Here is a 21,705-nt window from a genome sequence, read left to right on the forward strand (position 1 = left end):
TCCACGAGATAAATTCCCTGTTTCTAATATCATATCGAAGTAAAATCGGTATAATTAGTTCCAAATTTCCAAAGCAGTTCCAGGGGAACTTTTTCTTCACGGTGATCGCTAATTCATACGATTCAACTCTCACGGATTAAAGATTAAATTTAAGGTACATATAGAACAATTAACCAATCAAGATTTAAAAACAAATCGAATAAAAGAATCCACGTCTTTTATGCATTTAAAAAGCGTATTTAATTCGACAGCCTCATTGGGAAGCCTGCAGTTTTCTCGACGAGCGTAACAAGTTACCTCGCATTCTTTACCTCCACGCTCTTTCATACAGAGCAACGAACTACCCTATTCTCTTAGCCCGGGGCTCCAATATCGGCAAAAAGTCACTGTTGATATTTGAGGCCGAAGACCAAATCAAGCTCAAAGATATCAGTAGAAATATCAATTCTGGGCCTTTACACTCTGCGTTACCTGGGAAGACATGGTCATTCAATGATTAAGAGAGCATGTTTTTGGATTAAAGATTACCTTCTTTTAGGTCAGGCTTACACGATCTTCATTACAAACTGATTTCTTTAGGCAAATTACTTTCAACCTCGTTGCGTTTAAAATGTCTGGGACATTGAAACCGTCCTCGAAGCTAGTTATTGCCCTGGCATGCTGCATAGCCATCGCAGAACCAGAGTGAAAAAATAATTAGAAAGAGGCCCCCTTCTTGTGCAAAAAGAAAGGCACAGATGTACTAAATTGACAGCATACATCCTCAAGGAGCACAAAATAACCAGTGTTAACTTGGAACTATCAATCTAACGATTACATCTGAGGCTCAAATTTACATGAAAAAACAACTGCCAAAAAGCAAATCTCGTAGTTTTCTTCACCTAGAAATACTGATTTTGCCTACATACAATGGTTGATGCAAAAGCTTGATCCAACGTGGATGCAAAAACTATAGCCTTAATCATGGATCCGGTGCACTTGCTGGTAAAAGGCTTGTCCCTTTTTTCCAAGGGTCATCAATTCTTGCTGCGGGAGTTTCTAATTAGAATAGAAGTTGAAAGAATAGTTAAATTTCTGTATCTCAATCCCCAAGAAGACATAATGGTTGTCGCATACTAAGCTCCGCTTTGAGTGATGGAAATCTCTCCAAGTCATGAGACTCACCAAGAACTTTCTGCATATAAACAAAGTAAAGAAGAAATAAACATAATTGGAACCGATGAATCATTGGAAATCAAACAGATGCTTTTATATAGTCAAATGCATTTTGAAAGCAACTAAATTTGAGCTTTTTGATTACCATCAGCATTTAAAGATCACGCCAGATAGACATTTAAAATTCTTATTAACACAAGCCTGTTCCAGCTTTGATGTGGGCTACACTGGAGCCTGTAGCACACCAGATAATCCCTATTTCGCATATTATATAGCAAACAAAATAGAAAAATCTACTTCAGTCGTTACCAGCAAGTAAAAGGCACGTGTTCCCTTCCAAAAATTTTGTGAAGGATTCATGCCAAACCAAGACCATGCTAACATTGATTTTTGACGACCAACAGAAAACACCTTTGACCAGCAGTAAAAAGTCTCTGGTTCTGTTGTTATGGTCTATTCATACCGATAAGAAAATGGATTTTTTATATGTACAAGTGATTATTAACCCACTTCATGAAAAAATAATTTTTCATGCACTGCTCGTTCACGTTGGCCAGTCATGAAATGAGAAGCTTTAGAGAAAGGAACAGAAATGACAAGGAATGGTGGAACTCACTGTTAGCAACTTGGGAGCCAAAACTTCCAAGTTTATTTGGTATTTTTTAAAAGACATCCTTATAACAAATTATTTATCATATATTATCCACTTAAACTTTCCATAAACCTATTTTTGAACAAGACATCCATGAAATCATATTAAATTCTTATAAAAAAAATGAACATGATATTACACACAAGGAGACCCGAATCAAGCACATAAGTTGCACCACTTTATTATACTTTAAATGGATCTTATGAAGTGTAAACAATTAAATAAAAAACAAAAACAAAAACAAAATCATAATTTAAAATAAATAGAGACTTGGTAAAACTTTGGTGATTGGTAATTTACCAATTTAACGTGCATGATTTAAAAATTATTGTGCTCATGAAATATTAAAAAGCAAAACAAGAAAATTTTATGTCCATCCCCCTTCATAAATTATTAAAAGATCTGGATCAGGTGCAAAATAAAATGATTTAGTTTATAATTTTACATGAAATATGCAATATTTTCCCCTGGAGCACACATGCCATCATATGCAACGTTTTTCAACAGGAGTCTGGGGCAAAATTTTAAATGCAATAGTTATCTAAGCAAAATTATGGTCAATCTTGAACAAAGATTGTGGACTTCTATTCATCCATTCTGGAAGGGATTTAATTCAAAAGTGAACAATTTTATTGGATAGATCTTATTACCAACGATACATTTAATGAATTGCAGACCATATTGAGAAGCAGACTGTTATAGTTATGGAAATGCTTGGAAACAGGACTGAAATCTTTTCGGAGAGTAATGTGTATCTCACACTAAAACATAAAAAGGGATTGCATATCCCAACTAAAGAAACAACTTCACTAACACTATAGGAAAGATAATAAAGTAGTGTCACTAAATAATGTAATTAGCAAAGCACTTTCTGAATTGATGAATATGCACCCATAGCAACATGCAGACCCAAAAGCTAGCACACAGGAACCAAAACATGTTCAGAAATATATGCAAACAAAGACAAGCATGGACAATCACAAATGCACCACACCCAAGTAAATGACTTCATTATGCTTTTGCATTCTATCATTGTAACAAACAATGCTCACGGGAAAAAAACCATTGGCAAAGGCCACTTTAGTTCCCTATAGTTTGCACCGTGTGCACTTTAGTCCCTAGAAGTATTGGTGCAATGTTACCCTTGTGGGGGGGCGACCTTTTAACTTCTAATTGATAACAAGATCCAACAGAATATACTTTGTTTTTAGTGCACAAGCTATAGGGAAATAAGAGAGGTTAACACAAACGATTTATGCTACTAACAGAAGTTATCAAGCATCCAAAAATCACTAACTCATAACTATAAGAAGAAATATATGATTTATTTTGAATAAAGATTGACAATTCAAGCAAAAAAAAATTAAATGGAAAGACTTCAGAGAAATGACATACCAGTGCCGCAGCATGTGCTTCTTGCAAAATATTCCCATCTATCTCCAACCTGGCAATAGGAAACTCTGGAAGATGTCCAGATTGCTTTTTCCCGAGCAAGTCGCCAGGTCCACGGAGAAGAAGATCCATATTTGCCAAGTAAAAACCATCTGATGACTTCTCCAGCACTTTCAGACGGTCAAGGCTGCTGGTTGTAGATGCTACCAGTAAACATTTGGACTTCCTTGCCCCACGTCCAACTCGTCCTCTAAGTTGATGCAACTGAGCTATTCCAAATCTTTCAGCATTCATAACAACCATCATAGATGCATCTGGGACATCAACACCAATCTCAATTACTTGAGTGGAAAGCAGTATATGTGTTACACCAGATCTGAATCGTTTCAACGCTTCATCTTTATCATCACTCTTCATTTTTCCATGTAACAACCCACAGTTGTAATCCTGAAACCTGTGAGATATAACTTCAAGATCAGCAGCAGCAGCACGTAGCTGAGGCAGTTGCTCTGATTGTTCAATGACTGGGTACACGAGATACACTCTCCCCCCTGCCTCTAACTCATCTCTCATCATCTGGCAAAATCAATTTGATAATCAATTAGTGTTGGTGGTAATAGCAGGAGAGAGACGACAAGCAACTAGCAGAAGTATGGCTTTATTCCCGCTAACCTACTAAACTTTTGGAGTTAAAAAATCTAGCCGCTCTTTCAAGTCTTCTTTAAAATCAAAATTTCATGACATCGAATGCAAAAAAAGCCTTTGAACTTAACATGCAACAAGGAAACTCAAACATTTAAGATAGCAATAAAATTTGATATTTTAGATTACTTTTTGGGTTTTTTATACATAAACGGATTTATAAAGTTAATCTCCAATTTCAATCTCTCTCTTAATAATATAACTCCGTCTCTGTTAAATCCTATAGGGATAACTAAACATTAATGTTATTCTACAGTATTACTTTTATCTAATTGAATATAGGATACATCCAAAATTGATTTTCACAACAATTTTTCTAAAAATATTTTCAGTAGAAGTTAGGATGGGATTACAATGTTCAAAATTGATATCATGCAATTTCAATTGCTAATAAAGGACACTTTAAATGAAGATTAATTTAGTCACTGCATAAAGTTATGAAGTGGGATTACAGATGGAGTGCAAATAAAACCACTCCTAATAGAATTACCAACACTGACATATACAAAGCTATGATTTACACTTTAAAGATCCTAACAAAAAACATTGCAAACCATGAACATGGTAAGATCCATAAAGCAGATAGCTTAGTATCTGGTAGAAAAACATAACAAGACAGTACAAAAGTATTGGGATCTATTATAACATACATAATTTTGACTGAGAAATTATACGAGAGATGGAGGATCTTTCTTAAACACTATCTTTCTCTTCACCAACAGTTCGAAGCGGTATGTACTTTGAAAGGGTTTGGAAATTTCACAAGTGTGTTCTTTCCCACCTCTTGGTCATTCACCTCATTGTTGCTTTTTGTTTGGTCAATCCCCCAAAGAGAAAAATCAAATGACAACGGTAATGAACTAATATTGTAAGGGAGGTCAAAAGGGTATTCTCCATTATGCACGTGTTGTGTTATAAAAGACCTCCAGAATATTCAGTGATTTAGTGTGTGCGGAATGGGTGAACTGAAAGAATTTTAAAGGTTTGTTATTGAATAAGGTGATCATTCATCGCACATAAGAAAATTTTAATTTGAAAAGAAAATTTTAAAGGTTTGTTATGGAATAAACAGGGCAAGCTATCTCTGATCTCTCTGAAAAACATCCAAGGACACTCCCCAAAATGTAACATGTTATAAGGTTCTTAATAAATGTTACAATGATTGTCATAAGACCTGTCATAAAGTCCTCTAGGAAGGTAAGAAAAAGTCCCAAGCCTTAAGACATCTTGCTCATGTCATGAAGAAGTTACAAAATTCTTGAGACGTGTTTTAAGCTACACAGTACATTTAGACATGTTAAAATAAAACAGTACCAAACCTTGTAGACATCTTCAAAGCCATCATAATTTCCTTCAAAAATATAAGTTTCAACCGGAACTCTTCCAGGAGGCAAGTCAGTTATCTGCCAACAAAGAAACCAAACAATGACCTTATAAGAGGTGGATTTAATTTAATTAAATCCACCAACAGCTTGTAAATATCAAAAAAAAAAATAATGTAAGAATTCATGGGGGCCCAAAAATCAGATGCATAGCCACTTTATTAAGGGAAAAAAAATTGATATCTTCAATCCAAACTTATGCTAGAAGAACTCAACCATACGACTCCAAAATACAAACTTAAATATATGTAAGCAGCTGTCTACTTTAACTGCTATGTATTACATGAATGAATTATGCAGTGCCCCTTGTTAGCAACCAGAAAAAGAAATAAAATAAGTTAGAGAAGAAAACCATGACTTGTGGCCAAATACTGTTTTTCACTAAACTTGCTTGAAATTGGTTTTGAAAGATGTATGGTCTAGACAACCTTGTCCATAACCAAGATATAGATAACTTATGCCCAACATTATGAAATAAGGTTAAAACATTTAAGGAAAGTTATAAAAAGCTGCTCAAATGAAAAGATTATAACCGCAGAGGCAAAATATTTACTTACTTGTGTTAAAGACATATCTCCATATAATGCCAGAGCAAGTGTCCTTGGAATGGGAGTGGCTGACATGGCAAGAACATGTGGGGCCATATGGAAATCACCTTCTGAAGATGTATCTGTGTTGGATGCTGACATTCTTGAACTTAGAGGGCTATGGTATAGCTGCAGAGATTAGGTTCCATTCCTCAATCACCCCATCTTATAAAATAATCACAGAAAGATAATGAAACCTTGAGTTGCAAATGACAGCATTAAATTTTGTTTAAAATAAATGATAGCGAAATGATTTTCAGCACAAAATAGCAAAAAACAACTTAGAAGCATGCATCAGGTAAGAGATTCATCTTTGACAATGGAAGCATCACAGATAAGTCATCAATGCTATTTACAAAATCCACTTTTTTGTTAATGACACTGCCAGCATTTCTTAGGCGGTAAATTTATAGCAAAGGTCTAAGCATAATGGTAAGAACAAGACTGGAGATTGTATTTTCTTCTTTCCAGGTTTGATAATACAATGAAAAAGGATATAGAAAGATGACTGCGTGTTTAATTCCATAAATAAAATAGAACTCCTAACAAACCAATCATGTAAGATGTAAGATAAAATCCATCTATCCAATTATAAAAAAACCTTCCTTCCATCCTCTTAACTAATTTTGTGGATCAGTTCACTTCCATTTTAGCTTCATACTTCCAATTTAAACACTATTCCTGTCCTACTTATCTTACAAAGTAAACACACCACTCCTCCCTCCTTCCATACCCCCACTTTCTTTCACCCTAGCAAAACTGATGTATCAGAATTGTTACAGAACTCACAAACATCATTAACTCTCCCGCCACAGCTGATTTCATTTTAAAGCAACACCAGGATATCTATTGCAATCTTAACAGAGTTTGAAGACAATCATTTCAAACTTCAAACTAATAGACCTTAGTTCCAATAACTTCACCACGCCAATTAGCTCTTGGCACAGTCAAAACTCAGTACATACCACCTGCAATTTTCCACACTTAAAATTTTATTACATCAATTTGACTGCATCCTAGAGCCCAGTGGAGTTATTATATCAATTTTCAGCACTTCTGTTTAAAAGAATAGGAAAATCTATGCCGCAGAAATAATAGTTGGACCTACAGTGAAATATATGTAGCTCCTGCATAAATTTAGGGAGCCAGTCTACAGAGTATGTTTTGGAAAATCATGATCAGTGGGAAAGCATAAAGATGTAATATTCGCTATTTAGTCCAAAACATTTCTTGCTCTTGAATCTACCATATTCAGTGATGGGCCAGCAAACCAGGCTGCAATTGAAGCGTGATCAGATGTACAGGAAATCAACACAAGGAAATGATTTTATAAAGCAACAAAATATTGTTCTACAAATGCTATAGAAACCTGCTCAGTAAATATTACATTTTTTGGCAGTGTTGGAGGGGGAGATTTTGCACCAGGCCTCGACAGTTTCTTACAGATAATAGGCTCTTTCAAGTTCCTTTTTCTAGGTGACATTAATGGGGGTTGATTGAGGGCCAGGGCGTGTCAGCTCTTACTGATAATAAAAGTTTTATAGTGTGCTCTATATGCAGCTCTGTAAGATGATGTAATAAAAAGTGATTTAATATCTTGTTTCCCAAAAACTGTGACCAAAAACAAACAAAATGGGGGGAACAATTCACAGACAACCCAAGTTTAAAACTGAAACATGGTTGAGTGCAGTAGTGCAGAGCTTATGAGAAACACATCAAATATTACCGATCCATGTAAAATTCTCAGCTATAAATTATCAATCCACATCGCAAAATTCTTTGTCTTAAGAATTTTGGCATTACATCACTAATTCATATAAAATCATCCTTCACCTGACATAGTTATATTCTACCATCGTCAATAAGTTTGGAAACCAATGATCCCCATAGGCTGCATCAACTCAGTAATTATTACACAACCCTATCCCTTCTCATTGTCCTTAAAATTCATCCACTTCATAACAAAGCACCAAAGTTGTGTGTGACACTTGCATAAAAAACTCTATAGCTAGCTCAGTACCTCCACTTGCTTCCACCACTGAAATTCAGTTTCTCTGACCATTCAAAGCAACCACAAATCTCCAGAATTACTCACCCAAAAAAGCTTCAATTATCAAGTCATTGGCCTATAACTTGTGATGGATTACGAAGAGTGACTTGCAGGATTAATATTTGCTTATTCCAAGTTTTTAATATTTTTCATGAACTTTTATTTCCTATTTAGCACTTAGGAAAGTGTTAGGATTTAGTTCTATAACCTATTACTATGTTTTTCTATGGTTTAATGTTCCCTTTTTTTTCCAGATAAGTATAGAAGTTCAACTACCTCAGTGAGTGTTGAACCCGTAACCTCTGGCTCAACTCCCATTCCAACTGGGCTAATGTGTTTCTGCTTGTAGAAGCTTCAAACCCATACAAGCCACTGCAGTTAGGCATTAGTAATGAGTCTGAACATTGATTGATCAAATAAATGAGTTTGAGATTTCATAGAATTCTCTTAAATTTTTTATTGTTTTTGTTTTTGCTCATCGCTTCGTTTGACATCATTGGGAATATGGAGAAGATTTTTGTACTTAAAATTTGATCTTCTTGAATCTTTTCTAATCTACATGCCACAATATTCTCAAAAAAATTGAACACCAAGAAAAACTAAAGAAGCCAAATCATCATGCTGTTTGAGTAAATCTTCACAAACACGGAAGTAATAACAAGCGATTGCAACGACAAAAGACATGAAATAACAGATTAAGTTAACTAGATATTTACAGTAAAAAGTCATCATACTAGAACAAGGAGGCAGACAACCTTACTATTAAACCTTCCTCTCTGGATCACACCAAAGCGTTGTTGCTCATCTACTACAGCAATGCGTAAAGCAGAGAATTCTACATTCTCAGATATCAAACTGTGGGTTCCAATGACCATAGAGATGTCTCCACTTTGGAGATTCTGTCAATTAATTCAATGAAAAACAATCTCAAAGATTGTCTTTTAAAAATCAAACAAGCATTTGATAAAAAAGCATACCCTACGAATCATCCGTGATTGTTTCGATGGGGTTGATCCTGTTAATAGAGCAACAGAAGGCTTTGACTGGACTTCGTCCATAGTCTCTAGCAAATTAAGTAACTGTTCATAATGTTGGATCGCAAGCAACTCAGTTGGAACCATGAAAGCTGCCTAGAGTACAGAAACCTCATTATATATATGTAACAAAGAACATACACGTTGCAAAGTGATAACTATCAAAGAAGTTAACATGACAAAATATGTGGGAACAATCCAGAAAAATAAAATAAATTACGGAACAAATGCGTGTATTACATAATATGTTCATGAAGTGGTCAACCTGATAACCAGAACCAATAACCTCCATACAAGCCAGAAAAGCTACAATCGTTTTCCCACATCCAACATCACCCTGAAACAAAAATCAAATTTGAAGAATGAAATCTTTTTCAGAGTTCAATAATCTCAATCACGTGCCACAAAGTTTAACATAGAATCTGATTACTCTATACTGATGATAACCAAAAATAACTCTTTGGATAAGCTCAAAACAGAACATCAGATTGAAAGCAAATAGAAACAGGTTCTACATTGTTTTTAGTGATAAAACAACTAGTCATATAAAATCCAGAACCTGTAAGAGTCGATTCATGGGAACTGGTCGCTTCAGATCCCATATAATTTGTGAAGAAGCACTTAGTTGGCTTGAAGTAAGGGAATATGGAAGAGCCTTCAAGAATTTCTTGGTGAGATTGGACCAATCTTCCACATAAACAGCATTCAACTCAGGTTTACTGTACTTGTCCAGCAGTCCATCTTTCTCCATTCGCGAACCAAGACCTTCAAGCATTTGAAATAAGCGCCCCAACTGCAGAGAGTGTGATACACTAGAGTTAATAAAAGAAAAGCCACGAGACATCAGCACAAAAACAACTTGCAATACAAGGAAAAGGCAGAAACAACAAGCTTCAAGTAAAATAGATAGTGACCTTCCAGCTACTGAAAAAAGAAAAGAGAAAAAGATGCAACCCAGTCAATGGCTGTAAACAAGATTTTGGAAATAATCATGTGATGATGTCACCAGGAGCATTATCATCAATTAAATAGCACGCATTCCAGATCATAATTGCACTCCCTTTTATAAAACAGTCTGCTACTGCAATGAATCATGTACAAATGAACAATAATGATACAGAGCAAATACATAATGTCTCACAGCAATACAATTGTGATTCATATGCCATAAAGTAACATGAAATTTCAGATCACCTGTAGATAAAAGAACTCATCAAAAATAAGCCTTTTGCGAGCTAAATCAGCCTCATCTGCATTTTTTGGCTGGTGAATCCCTATATATGCCTGCAATTTTTTGAGAAAAGAAATTTAGGTTTATCAAAATAAGCAAGCATTGACAGGAAATAACAGCCACACATGCCATATTTGTGGCACGTAAATAGAGGCACTGCCATAGTTAAATGTTCACAATGCAATTTATTTTATTGTTGAAATATTATTTTATAGCATTATAATCCGTTGAAGAATTTCAACACCTACACTGATCACTGATCAGAACTCCTAATAGCTCAAGACTGCTTGGAAGAAGACAGAACTGAGGCACAGTAAACCACACAATTTACCTCAAAACTTGATGACAATATAGATGATCTATCAGCAAATCAAGCACATTATCACTAGTAACATTAATGATCATTCTTGTTATATGAAGAACCAAATATGCATTAATATATCAATAATTGAACCATATTCTAGAAGACTTCCTTACTTCATGGAGACGTAAAAGTCCAAAATCCTGAATGATTTCTTTTGGAATAGGATCAACATCAGCAAGCAGGGCTCGTACAGCTCTGGAAGATATAAGAGAAAGGTAAGAACATGTACATACCCTTAAACTACACACTGTTGTCTCATAAACTAAAAAAAATTAGCTTGGGCCCCTTAACCATTCCTTTTTTGGTGATCAAGTTTTCTTTCAGATTAAACTAATGAGTAAACTTCTTTCCTGTATACTATGATGTTGACGCATATGCAAAGAAGCATAAAACTGCTAAATTCAAAGAAAATACCTGGGGGTGGGGGGTAAGAATGTATATTTATAAAAAATAGTCTAATAAAAAATAAATTATGGAACCACCCACCATGGTTAAGAGGGTGAGTGCATTTATATTATTTTAAAGAAAATCTACATTATTGTCACTCTAAACACATTTTAGAGAACAAAGACCAACTAATTCTATGGAGAAGAATGATTCAACCAGATTCATGCAATGTTTGATTGATCTGAAAATGTACGCAAATGGTTGTTTAAAAAACACATGGACTTTTTCTTTCCTTTTTTTTTCCGACTAGGACATTTTCTTGGAGATCTATTTTGTTGAATAACTCTTTTGACCAAAATCAAGCATTTGGAGAACACAATCCTTACTGAAGTTTCTATCAAAAAACTCATATACAGAGGTAAGGAAAATGCTAAGAACCATCAGAATGAACTTTCCAAAAGGTTTCGCAGTGTCAAAAAAGCAGTTACAACATATAATTCTCTAACGTCTACAGAAGACTCAACATTGTTGGTCAACAAATGTGGTTCATATCTTGGAGTACACTAAACCAGATCTCTTTTCTTTAGATAAGAGGAAATTGTGTAAATAGCCAAAAAAGAATTGCAAAAGCATAATTTTCTTATATATAAGCAATTAATGCCAACTGTACAGCATGAAAGGAATAGCACATAACAAAATAAGAGACAATAAAAGGCTTAGCTTCATGCTCTACACATGCACACATATCCTAAAGAAGGATTAGACTTGAATCATTAATCATAGAAGCAACAGGAACTGAGAAAAGGGGCTGTCTTTGAATGACAGGAGATGCCAAACTACAAAAAGGGTATCGGACAAAACCTTGAAATAGTATCCCGAAGAAAGTCAGGATTTAAGCCTCCTTTTGAAGGGTATATAGGATATGGCCTCCCTTCCACAATAGAAGATGAATCTTCTGTGTCTTTTAGCACATCAATATTGTATTCTCTTATTTCATAGTGATCTCCTTTAGTACTCATGGTTCTAACCTACATCACAACACATTCACGCACCAAGTCTCAAAATGCCCAAAACTCAAAACATGATGTCAATGAATAAATCAAACAACTTGAGAATAGAATTAAAGGGGAACCATACATCATATGGAAAAAAAATATAACCACTTCTTTTTAGAATAAAAAATCTAATTATTTTAGTCATTACTGATCCTACTATGCTACTTGAAGAATCAATTCACACTATCATATTTTTTATACCTAAATAGACCACTATAGAAATGACAGACACTGACATCAGCAGTAACGACCAAGCTCAATACATCTAAGAAATCATTTCCATAAAAGAATATCTGACTACCGACACCCTTTTCCAGAAAATTCAACATACAATCAGCATTAGGATGGAGGCACAATGCTGGTTGACATTTAGTTCTCGAACTATCATTTTTGAATGGGTAAAACTATAAAAGTTCTATTGCAACAAAGTGTATAATACAAGGGATGATAAAAACAGAAACAATAAGGAAAAGAAAGAAATGTTAAAGCACAAAAAAAGCTAGATTCTGAGCCTTAAGAAAGTAAGAATAGACAGGAGGACAGAATCCCCTTTCATGCTAGTGCACGCTACTATAATCCACTAATTAACATGGCAAGTAGATGGGAGAATTTCACAAGTAAACAAACGGTTATACATCCTAGAAAAGAAGTTGGTTTACGGGAAGAGATCACACAACCATATTTTTTAATATCAGGAGAACTAATTCACAAAATGCATAAACAAATAATATCATAAGCAATTCGGTACCTATATGAATATAAAAATATAAGGGGGAAAGGGCAAAAAAAAATGATGAGGAAAAAAGGCTTTTCTCTCATTTCTCTTGACTAATTCAATCAAAGAGAAAATGTACATGAAAAGATTCTTTGGAAAAAAACGCAGAAAATAAAAGGGAAATGTCTCCACATAGATAGATTAAATGTATGCGAGTGCAATGTACAATCATAAATACATGAAGTGGAAACTTTACATCAATTATTCTCTAGAAGAGCTATCCAAGTCCTAAAAACACCTCCAAAGCTAGTTTCTGGGAAGGACAACTTCAATAAAAGGTCTCAAACAAAAAGTACAAAATACAGCATCTAAAAGTTTATAAATGTTTTTTCACCCCAACACCACCTTGGAAAATAAGTTCACAAAATATGCACTTACACAACTTGAAGTAAATTAGTCTACAGCATCCCTCATTGGAAATACAAGTAAAATGACTCATGCAAAGTAGAAACTTCATAGAATCAGCAGGCCAAAAGAAGAAGAAAGATCCAGTAATGGGACTCGTTACAAATTTCTTGCCCTTGCTCATGCTAACACTCCTAGATGAAACAATATGAAAACAACTGAATATACCTTAATCAAGACACGGAAAAAAAGAGCATCCAGCAGAGAAGTCCTACTCACCTTACCACTAACGCAGACAACATCTCCCACTTTATGTTTCGCTTCGACTTTTTTAAGAAATGGTAGACAAGTAAAACGGGTGCCACGAAAATATTTCTTAAGGTGCAGATAAATCGTTTTCTTTCCTCCAGTATTGTTGTCATCAATCAAGTGCTTAGATTCATTGTTTATAATGTCACAAGCCACAATCACTTCAGCAAATGCTAGTGAATAACTGGCTTTAACAGCCCTGAAAAAGAAATGGTCAATAATATCAATATTGATACACAAACTTCCCATTCACTTAATGATCAAAGCATCAGCAGACAAGCACGCAGAAGATGTGTGTAGTTAGACATGAAAATGTATAAGTGCACATGAAAATAGTGGAAATTATGCACAGCAAGAAACTGGAAATCAAATAAATATAAGAAAATATCTAAATATGCTGAGACACATGGTGTCCTTAAAAACAGGTTTAAAACTTTAATTACACAAGACCTGACAACATGATGTCAGCCAAAAAAACAAGAACAGAGCATTGAAGGGATAGACGCAACAAATACCCAAAATCATGCACTCTGTTTTCCCTTACCTAATATAAGTGATATTGGAACTCCAAGAACTTATTAAAACACAGGCCAAAATATGTTGATGTACTGAAAAACAGTCTGACATTTTGTTCGTCCAGCATAGAGAATGAGAGGGTAAGAATTTCAGGAACGATACCTCAATACCTGGAAGATGTTACTTTCCCAACAGAAATCAAATACTGTCCATCGTCAATTCCAAAATGTGCATTCTGCAAATCAGCATAGGTTCGAGGAAAATGTTGCAGCAACTTCCGCAACTGCATGAACATGACAAGAATGTGAACCCATGTCCTATTCCAATTATAAGAACATAAAAGAACTTCAACTTTTCACATTATCTGCAACAGACCCTACCGTGTAAAAACCACAATTTTCCAGCTGACGACGTTGCCTAGTACTTAACCCAGGTAAGCAACTGATAGGTTTATCAAGATATGCAAGATTTACTTGTGATTCAAGCTCCACTTTGGTAGTGTATTCTTCCATGCCAATTTTAGGAACTATTTTTTCTTCAGTTTCCAACGTCATGTCCGGAGAATATAAAGGCAAACTGTGAAGATTTTCTTCTTTTATTTCTTTTGATGTATATGTATTTTCTTCCCTGAATTCACTTAATATGTATGAGCTTTCACCTCTTAATTCTTTTGGCATGGAAGAGTTCACATTTTCAGTGTATGGAGAAGCCAACTGTTCATGAAGAGTATCTGGATCAACACATTTCACACCCATAGCATTTGGAAGAAATCCTTCCAAAATTTTAGCTGCTAGAAGGCTGTTAATTTCAGACTCGTCATACAGTTCCACTGGAGGAGAACTACCCAAGACAATGGATGGAAATCTTTTACATGCCAAGGAGACATCAAAATCATCTGTATCATCTTTGGCATTCACTCTAAATTGTTTTGCAGCTGTTTCATTCTCGATTAAATCATGAAAACCATCATAATCCATGAGCGCTTGGACCTGCAAGAAATTAAAAATTGCAGGTCAAAGAACATCTAGAATGAAGAGCTAAATAACACTCAAGACAATGCAGACGAAGCATTCTTCATATTCCAATAACATAGAGAATAATTACACGATTATGTTGGATAAAACCTCATGAAAATACAAAACCTAAAACAAAAGGGTGGGGTGACTTTCACTAACAAGAATGATTGATCCATGCTTATGAGATGCCTCTTGATTACAAGCTGCTGGGCATGATCGATTTCTCAGCTATTAGCTGTGATCTCTAACATAATTAAACCAATGACAACCCTTGCCTTAAAAATCCCAACAGTGTTTTCATAAAGATTATTCTAACCTATCATTAGGGGGGGGGGGATGTTTCAAAAGAAAAAGGGAAAGGCAATAAAGTAAGAACTCTCATTAAGTCTAAGTCTAAATAGCTTAATTACAAAACTTTGTAGGTAAGAAATATCCAACCAATAGGATTGATAGAAATTCAAAAAAAAAAAAGGAAAACCTCCAAGCAAGAGGAAGACAGCATTTAAGTGAAGTTTCCTTCAAATACTGTTATCGAGTTTTTACCATCAACCCAGGTCGTTTCTATTTCTCCGTGTCACCTTTTTCATCTTGAATGGAATCGAGCTTCTAAACCATTTAAAAAAATATTCCACACATGGCCAAATTATTCTCCACCATCAAGTTTCTATAACTACTCATTACGGATCCAAGATTTGCTAATGCTACACATCATCTTGAAGAAAAGGCCCACTGCAGTGAGTGAAGAAATTGTAGAAACGAAACAAAAAAAGGCAAAGAGAACAAATGCAAAAGAAAACTCGTCTGTCAACACACACTCGTTTACCCTATTAAGCAATTTTGACCGATTTGATATACTTTGTTCGCCATGCTTGCCTGCTTGTTTAAACAACCTTTCCACAAATGTATGCTTCGAACAAGAAGGCAATTTTGATATCCTGAAGACGAAATTATTAAACCTGCAACTCAAAAGGGAAAATTCAGATTGTTGGAGGTATTCTCAAAAAGAAAGATCCTTCGATCAGAATAAAATAAGAATACAATAAGCACCTCATATTTCTACTCAAAGCACTTCGATACCCTCTCTCAGCTTTAAAGAAAACTATAGTCGTCGGCCATTTTCCACTACAACACTGAAATGGAATCTTTGATCAAGAGATAAATAAATAAAGAACTGTAGTTCTTCTTTTTGTAAAAAAAAAAAAAAAACCTAGATAATTATTTCAATAACAATTTACAGAAAAAAAAAAAAGGAAATATCATTCCTATGCTTACAATACGAAACGACCCCATAGCCGATAGAGTCGGTGCCATGAGAAGCAAGCTCAAAACAAGAGCATGTCCTGTCCTGTCCTTCCTAATTGTAAAGTCGATGCAATGAAGAAAGAAGAATGAAAGAAAGAGACACCTTCAGTTCGATTCCGTGTTTATAATCTGTATCTAATCTATGACTAGTTTCGATTAATTTTTAAAAAGAAGAAATGCATTGCTTCTTCCCTCTGCCCTTTGACACGAACTGTAATAATTAATATCAGTGGGTGTGGAAAGAAGAAGAGCTCGTATCCAGAGGCGGGAGATATTATTATTGTTATTGTTAATACAAAAGCCCTGCTTTGCTTTCCCGGCCCAATTCATGAGCCCACATCTCTTCATGTGAAAATAGGCCGAAATCGATTTAATTTAGTCACTGCATTTGTCTTTCAAGTCGATATGTACCCCCGTGTTTTGACTTTTGTCAATCATAACTGATTAGCGACAAGTATTTGTGAACCAGCCTGTCGATTAGGGAAAAAATGACCAATTTCTGCATGGAATTTTTTCATAGGAAATGTTACGAGCACGTTGAAACTTGCATAATTTAGTTGAAAAATAAATTATTTGAAAATCAAATTATAATATCCACTTGAACAATAAATGAATAAAAACAAAACAAGATTGTATACAAAAAAAAACATTGCACCCATCTAGATGTTATTTCGAATAGTGTATTGATTGTTTTTCATTTTAAAATATATTAAAATAATTAAAATTTATTTTTAATATTTATTTTTAATATTAATATATCAAAATAATTAAAAAAATAATAACTCGAAGTGAATTAACTTTAAAAGGGAGATTTTTTAAAATTATTTGTCTGGCTCGTCGTGTACAATAAATATCATTTGGTTAAAATATTTCATTGTTTTTTATGCAATACAAAGAGGATGCACTCATCATCTGTTCTTTTTTCTAAAAAAAAAACTGTATTTTTAGCCAATCCCTCTGCTTTATGTGTTTCGGAGTCAATCTCGGTTGGTATGTTTTCCATCTTCTAGGTGGACATAATGGGTTGTTTTTTGGTTTTCAAGATAAAGAACACAAAATCCAATTTGGAAGATCATTATATGTGATCATAAAATAGGGGTGAGTAAAAAAATCAAGAAAATTTTTTAAAAAATAACTGAAAAACTAAACCGTGAAAAAAAAACTAATTACAATTTTAAAAAACTAACCGGTTCGGTTTTATAAATCTAACACTAAAAAAATCAAACCGAAAAAAACCAGAAAAAAAATCAAGCCAACCCGAAAAACCGAGCCAAACCAATTTGAATAAGTTTTTTATCATAGAAAAACCAAACCGAATCGAAACCAGTCAGTTTGAACTGATTTTGGTTTAATTTTGTTTTTTTTTTAAATCAGTTTGGTAATTTTTTTATAAAAACCGAACCGAATAAAAAATGATCAGTCCTCTCATAAAATAAGAGTTAAGGCTCATCATGTTTTACAATGATACTTGCAAATTTAAAATATTAAAAGATTAATGTTTTGAAAATAATATAGAGACTTTTTAAATAGAAATGAAAGTATAATGGATATTGAAAATCAAGAATAGCAAACATTATAACTTTTATTCTAGATATCTCAAAGTTCAAGTGAATATAACTTAGTTCTTATAGTTCATTAAAATTAACTAATCTTTATAGTATAAAATTAATTTAACAATGTTTTTTCCTAGAAATGCACTACTCTTCAATCAAAATTTTCTACCCTTTCTATTTTTCATTTTTTTCTTATGTTTTTTTTTAAATGAATGTGAACGGAATAAATTGGAAAATATCTTAATTTCATGAGAAAAAAAAAGAAGCTAAGCTATATATGGATTTTAAAACACAGGGACTGCTTTTATACTATTTTAAACTACAAGGACTGATGGAACTGGCTTAGCTAAACTAAGGGATGGGGCTATTATTAACTCCTCGGGCTCACGCTCTGCTCCTAGCTGTGAGGAAAAAAATGTCACCCGCTATGCTGTATAAATACATCACACATCTCATCTAGGGTTTGGAGGCTACCCTGTAAAGGCAAAAGCATGTATTGTGTCAGCGGCGTCTAGGGTTTGAGAGATCGATCTGTTTTCACTTCAACAATTTCTTTTGTATTTGATAATTTTTTGCACGAGGGCTGAGGCAAATAGGGGAGAACAAGATAAGATCAATCAATGGCTCTCAAATACCGGTAGGTTCTCTACTGGATGCCCTGTCCTTTAACAGCCCTTGAAATCAAAATCCAATGGCATCATAGTACGGGTTTTGTGCTTTGATCGGTTATTCATGAAAGTTATTTTTGAGTTCAGAGTTTTCTTTGACCAAATCTCTCTTTCTGCATAATCAATCTTTCCCTTCTCACAAGCCCGCCTCCAAACGCCATTACATAATCCATTTCATTATACTTTTCAATTCTCTTTATTTCTTATTTTATTAAATTTTTAAGCTACCAAGGAAGACAAGATTTGGGCATGAGCTTGCAACAACTATAATTTGCGCACCATGTAGAGATACATGGGTTGTTGTTAGCTAAGAGTAATGTGCCAAAATGCTAATCTGAGGTTTTTTTTTTTTTTGAGGTTTAAAGCTTAAGAAATTCCTATGATCTGAACCTTGTAAAGTGACGGGGGATTCGTCCAAGGAATCCTTAACTTGACTGGAGCAAACAAGTTTCATGTTTGTATAGTCCAAAGTAAACGTCATATATAAATGCCCGGAAACGTCGAGGTCCTCCATGGGGTGCTCCTCCGTTGAAGGGGGGTCTCATATTCCATTGCCTTGTGTAGCAGCGTCGCTGCCTTTACATTTTGGGACTGGCCATGAGACAAACATTTAAATTTCACTTATTTTCTTCTGTGTTTCTTCATTATTGTTTTCGTTTGTGCTGGTGCCTTTTATTTACACTGAAACTTAATTTTTCAAGTAAATCTCGAGTTTTTGGGAACCAAAATCTGGTGTTTTTGTTTTCATCTTTCTGCGCAGATGGTATTAATATTTGTAAAATTCTTTGTTTGCCCCTTAATTTTAGAAATGTACCAAGCCTAGGGGCCGGTGCTTTGCTGCTAGGCTGTTAAGAAACTAATAATTACATTAAAGCATTGATAAATGAAAAAAATTTGGCGTGGCCTTTTCAATCAAAAACAAATTCCCTCGTTTTAACTAAAAAACCATCTCCCAAAAATCCTCAAAATACCTAGAAACCAAGTTAAGTTTTTCAAGCAAAACTTTTCCAATCCTTTACAAGTAAAGGACTTGAAAATATTGGGAAAGAATCGAACTCCTCGGGGGATCTACATACTTCAGCTAAACAAAGGACAGGGGATGTGTATGATGAAAACCCCTGCTGCAAAGGAACTTGGATTTTGCATGCCCCCATTAGTTCTAGAACTTCGAGGGCGTTTGTTTATGCGGTAGCTTTTGCTTTTAAAGCAAACCGTGTAAACCAGCCGTTTGGTAATATATAAACAGCAATTTATTAGTTGGTGGGTCCCATAATTTTTTGCATGAAACCGGTGTTTTGCACAAGCAGCTGGGAGCTGCTTCTCTCCAGCTGCTTCTCTTGTAATTCACATGGGCACTGTTCATAACAGTGCCCATGCCAGGTGACGCCAGGTGAATTATAATTCACCTGGACACTGTTCACTCAAGAAGTGAACAGTCCCCAGGTGAATTATAATTCACCCGCGAGAAGCATTCACCTGGCACTGTTCACGTGAACAGTGCCAAGTGAATTTTTTTTGCACTATTCATGCGTAAAATTTATGGGACCGCGTCCGACCTGGTAAAAAAAATTTAATTTTTTTAAAATTGTGTTTTACTCAAAAAATAATGTTTAATATTATTTAAGAACACTACATAAATTAGAAGAACATCGCATGATGACGTAACACTTGTGGAATTTGATCGTAATTCTAATTCTGTTTCTGATGATATTTTACTTGATTTTGTTGCGCGCTCAAAAAACCATGAAAACTATAGTTCTTATCAGATGAATTTCATACGTGATGAAATTGTAGATAATTTAATGGAATAATAAAAAGTATTTGATATAAAATATTATTTATGTAATAATGTAATAATGGTAGTTAAATCTACAATATTAAAATTAAAAACCATCAATATTAATACATACATCAATATATTTAATTATTTTATAACCTCAATTTGTAAAGCATTTTTTTAACCAAACACATTAAACTACTTTTTACTCAACCTCAGTTTCAACCACAGTTTTAACCAAACATATATTTTTCCAAACCAACCTCAACTAAAAGTACTTTTTATAAAACAACTTTTTTCAAACCACAACCACAACAGCAACCACAATACCAAACACACTCTTCATTTGGTAACAAGAAACTTGGAGAATAGCTTTTGGTATTGTTAAATAATGTCAGAGACGGGGATCTCCCTGGCTGAGAAATGCTTGCCAGCAAAAGCGAATTGCAGCACAAAAAAGCCACTGAAAATGAAACGATTAAGTTAATTAATTACAAATGAAGTCATTGAATGATAAGGGTTACTGCAAATGATGTACCAGAATAAAAAATTGTTCTATAGTTCAGATTTCAGTAAATCTAGAAGTGAAACTATGAAACTGTGAGTGGTTTTCTAAACCAAATACATGATGCACCAGACAAGATTTCTTTTGCAGCCATTAGATATTAGAATGGCGAATTTCCCACAAACTATAAAATTTCAGACGGTAAAAGATTAAATATATGCCTACCTCGTTTCGTGACAGTTCATATCACTTTTCCATCTTGTTTAAATAGCATGGCAGAGACGAGAGAGAAGGGATTGCAGAGGCGACTGGGTAAGATTTGGGTCCAGTTTTGAATGACGTTTCATTCTAATGGATTCAAAATCTGGCTGATTGAGTCCCAGTATGGTGATACGCATTGTTATGCTGAGCTATACTAGCAAACTCAAATATCATTTAGATGGTGCATGATTGATGAGGGAAAAAAACAGTGGAATTTGTTCAAATGCAGAGTCAATGCTGCAACAACAATAGTAGCAGTAGCTACTGATTTCCGACGGCAGCCCTGAAATCTGACGCCGAATCCTCTCCTTGCTCAATATCAAAGACCCCCTTGTCTAGGACCCAATCCTCCATCATTGCCGGAGAATGCACTGCCTGGTCAGTAGGGACAAGATGCCCAGCCTCGAACACCGCAGTATTGCTAAAACTCCCCTACTTCTACACATACCCAGCAAGCACTCCTTTCACTTTCCATGCCTTTCTCTCAGCCACCAAGTACTTCCCTAACCCTTCCCATTCCATCGTAACCCAGGCCTCAGCAGAAACCACTCCATCTCTCAAATCAAAATGCCCTTGGTACAACAATACCTTACTCTTCTTGACCAAGAATTCCACCATATACTTAAACACTCTGCATCACATCTTCACTCAATGCTATCCCCACCTTGTCGCTACAATCTTCAAAAA

At 34.7% G+C, this 21,705-nt stretch overlaps 1 protein-coding gene across 2 annotated transcripts; it reads right to left on the minus strand.

Moving 5' to 3' along the window:
• Nucleotides 1–693: 693 nt before the first annotated feature.
• On the minus strand, nt 694–16,509 carry LOC133697570 (ATP-dependent DNA helicase homolog RECG, chloroplastic). 2 transcript variants are annotated; one of them, XM_062120212.1, is made up of 17 exons: nt 16,225–16,509; nt 16,000–16,082; nt 15,776–15,908; nt 14,317–14,925; nt 14,107–14,219; nt 13,391–13,619; nt 11,798–11,964; nt 10,663–10,744; nt 10,149–10,238; nt 9,514–9,747; nt 9,220–9,291; nt 8,898–9,050; nt 8,676–8,819; nt 5,841–5,999; nt 5,221–5,304; nt 3,203–3,775; nt 694–1,174 (listed from the first exon to the last, which is right to left on the minus strand). In XM_062120212.1, the coding sequence occupies exons 1-17, from the start codon at nt 16,261–16,263 to the stop codon at nt 1,082–1,084; spliced, it is 3,057 nt and encodes a 1,018-aa protein (XP_061976196.1). In that variant the 5' UTR covers nt 16,264–16,509; the 3' UTR covers nt 694–1,081. The 2 variants fall into 2 exon arrangements, with proteins under 2 accessions (XP_061976196.1, XP_061976195.1); XM_062120211.1 differs by having other exon boundaries at nt 8,898–9,046; nt 9,195–9,291.
• Between the last annotated feature and the right edge of the window lie 5,196 nt (nt 16,510–21,705).

Source organism: Populus nigra, chromosome 6 (genome assembly GCF_951802175.1).
Source record: "Populus nigra chromosome 6, ddPopNigr1.1, whole genome shotgun sequence".
Lineage (NCBI taxonomy): Eukaryota > Viridiplantae > Streptophyta > Magnoliopsida > Malpighiales > Salicaceae > Populus > Populus nigra.

Coding starts and splice junctions, on each gene's coding strand:
- LOC133697570 (XM_062120211.1), bottom strand. CDS start 16,263: ATGGCACCGACTCTATCGGCTATGGGGTCGTTTCGTATT. Junction 14,220..14,316: donor AAAATTGTGGTTTTTACACG/GTAGGGTCTGTT, acceptor ATGTTCATGCAG/TTGCGGAAGTTGCTGCAACA. Junction 13,620..14,106: donor GGGAAAGTAACATCTTCCAG/GTATTGAGGTAT, acceptor TTTCTTTTTCAG/GGCTGTTAAAGCCAGTTATT.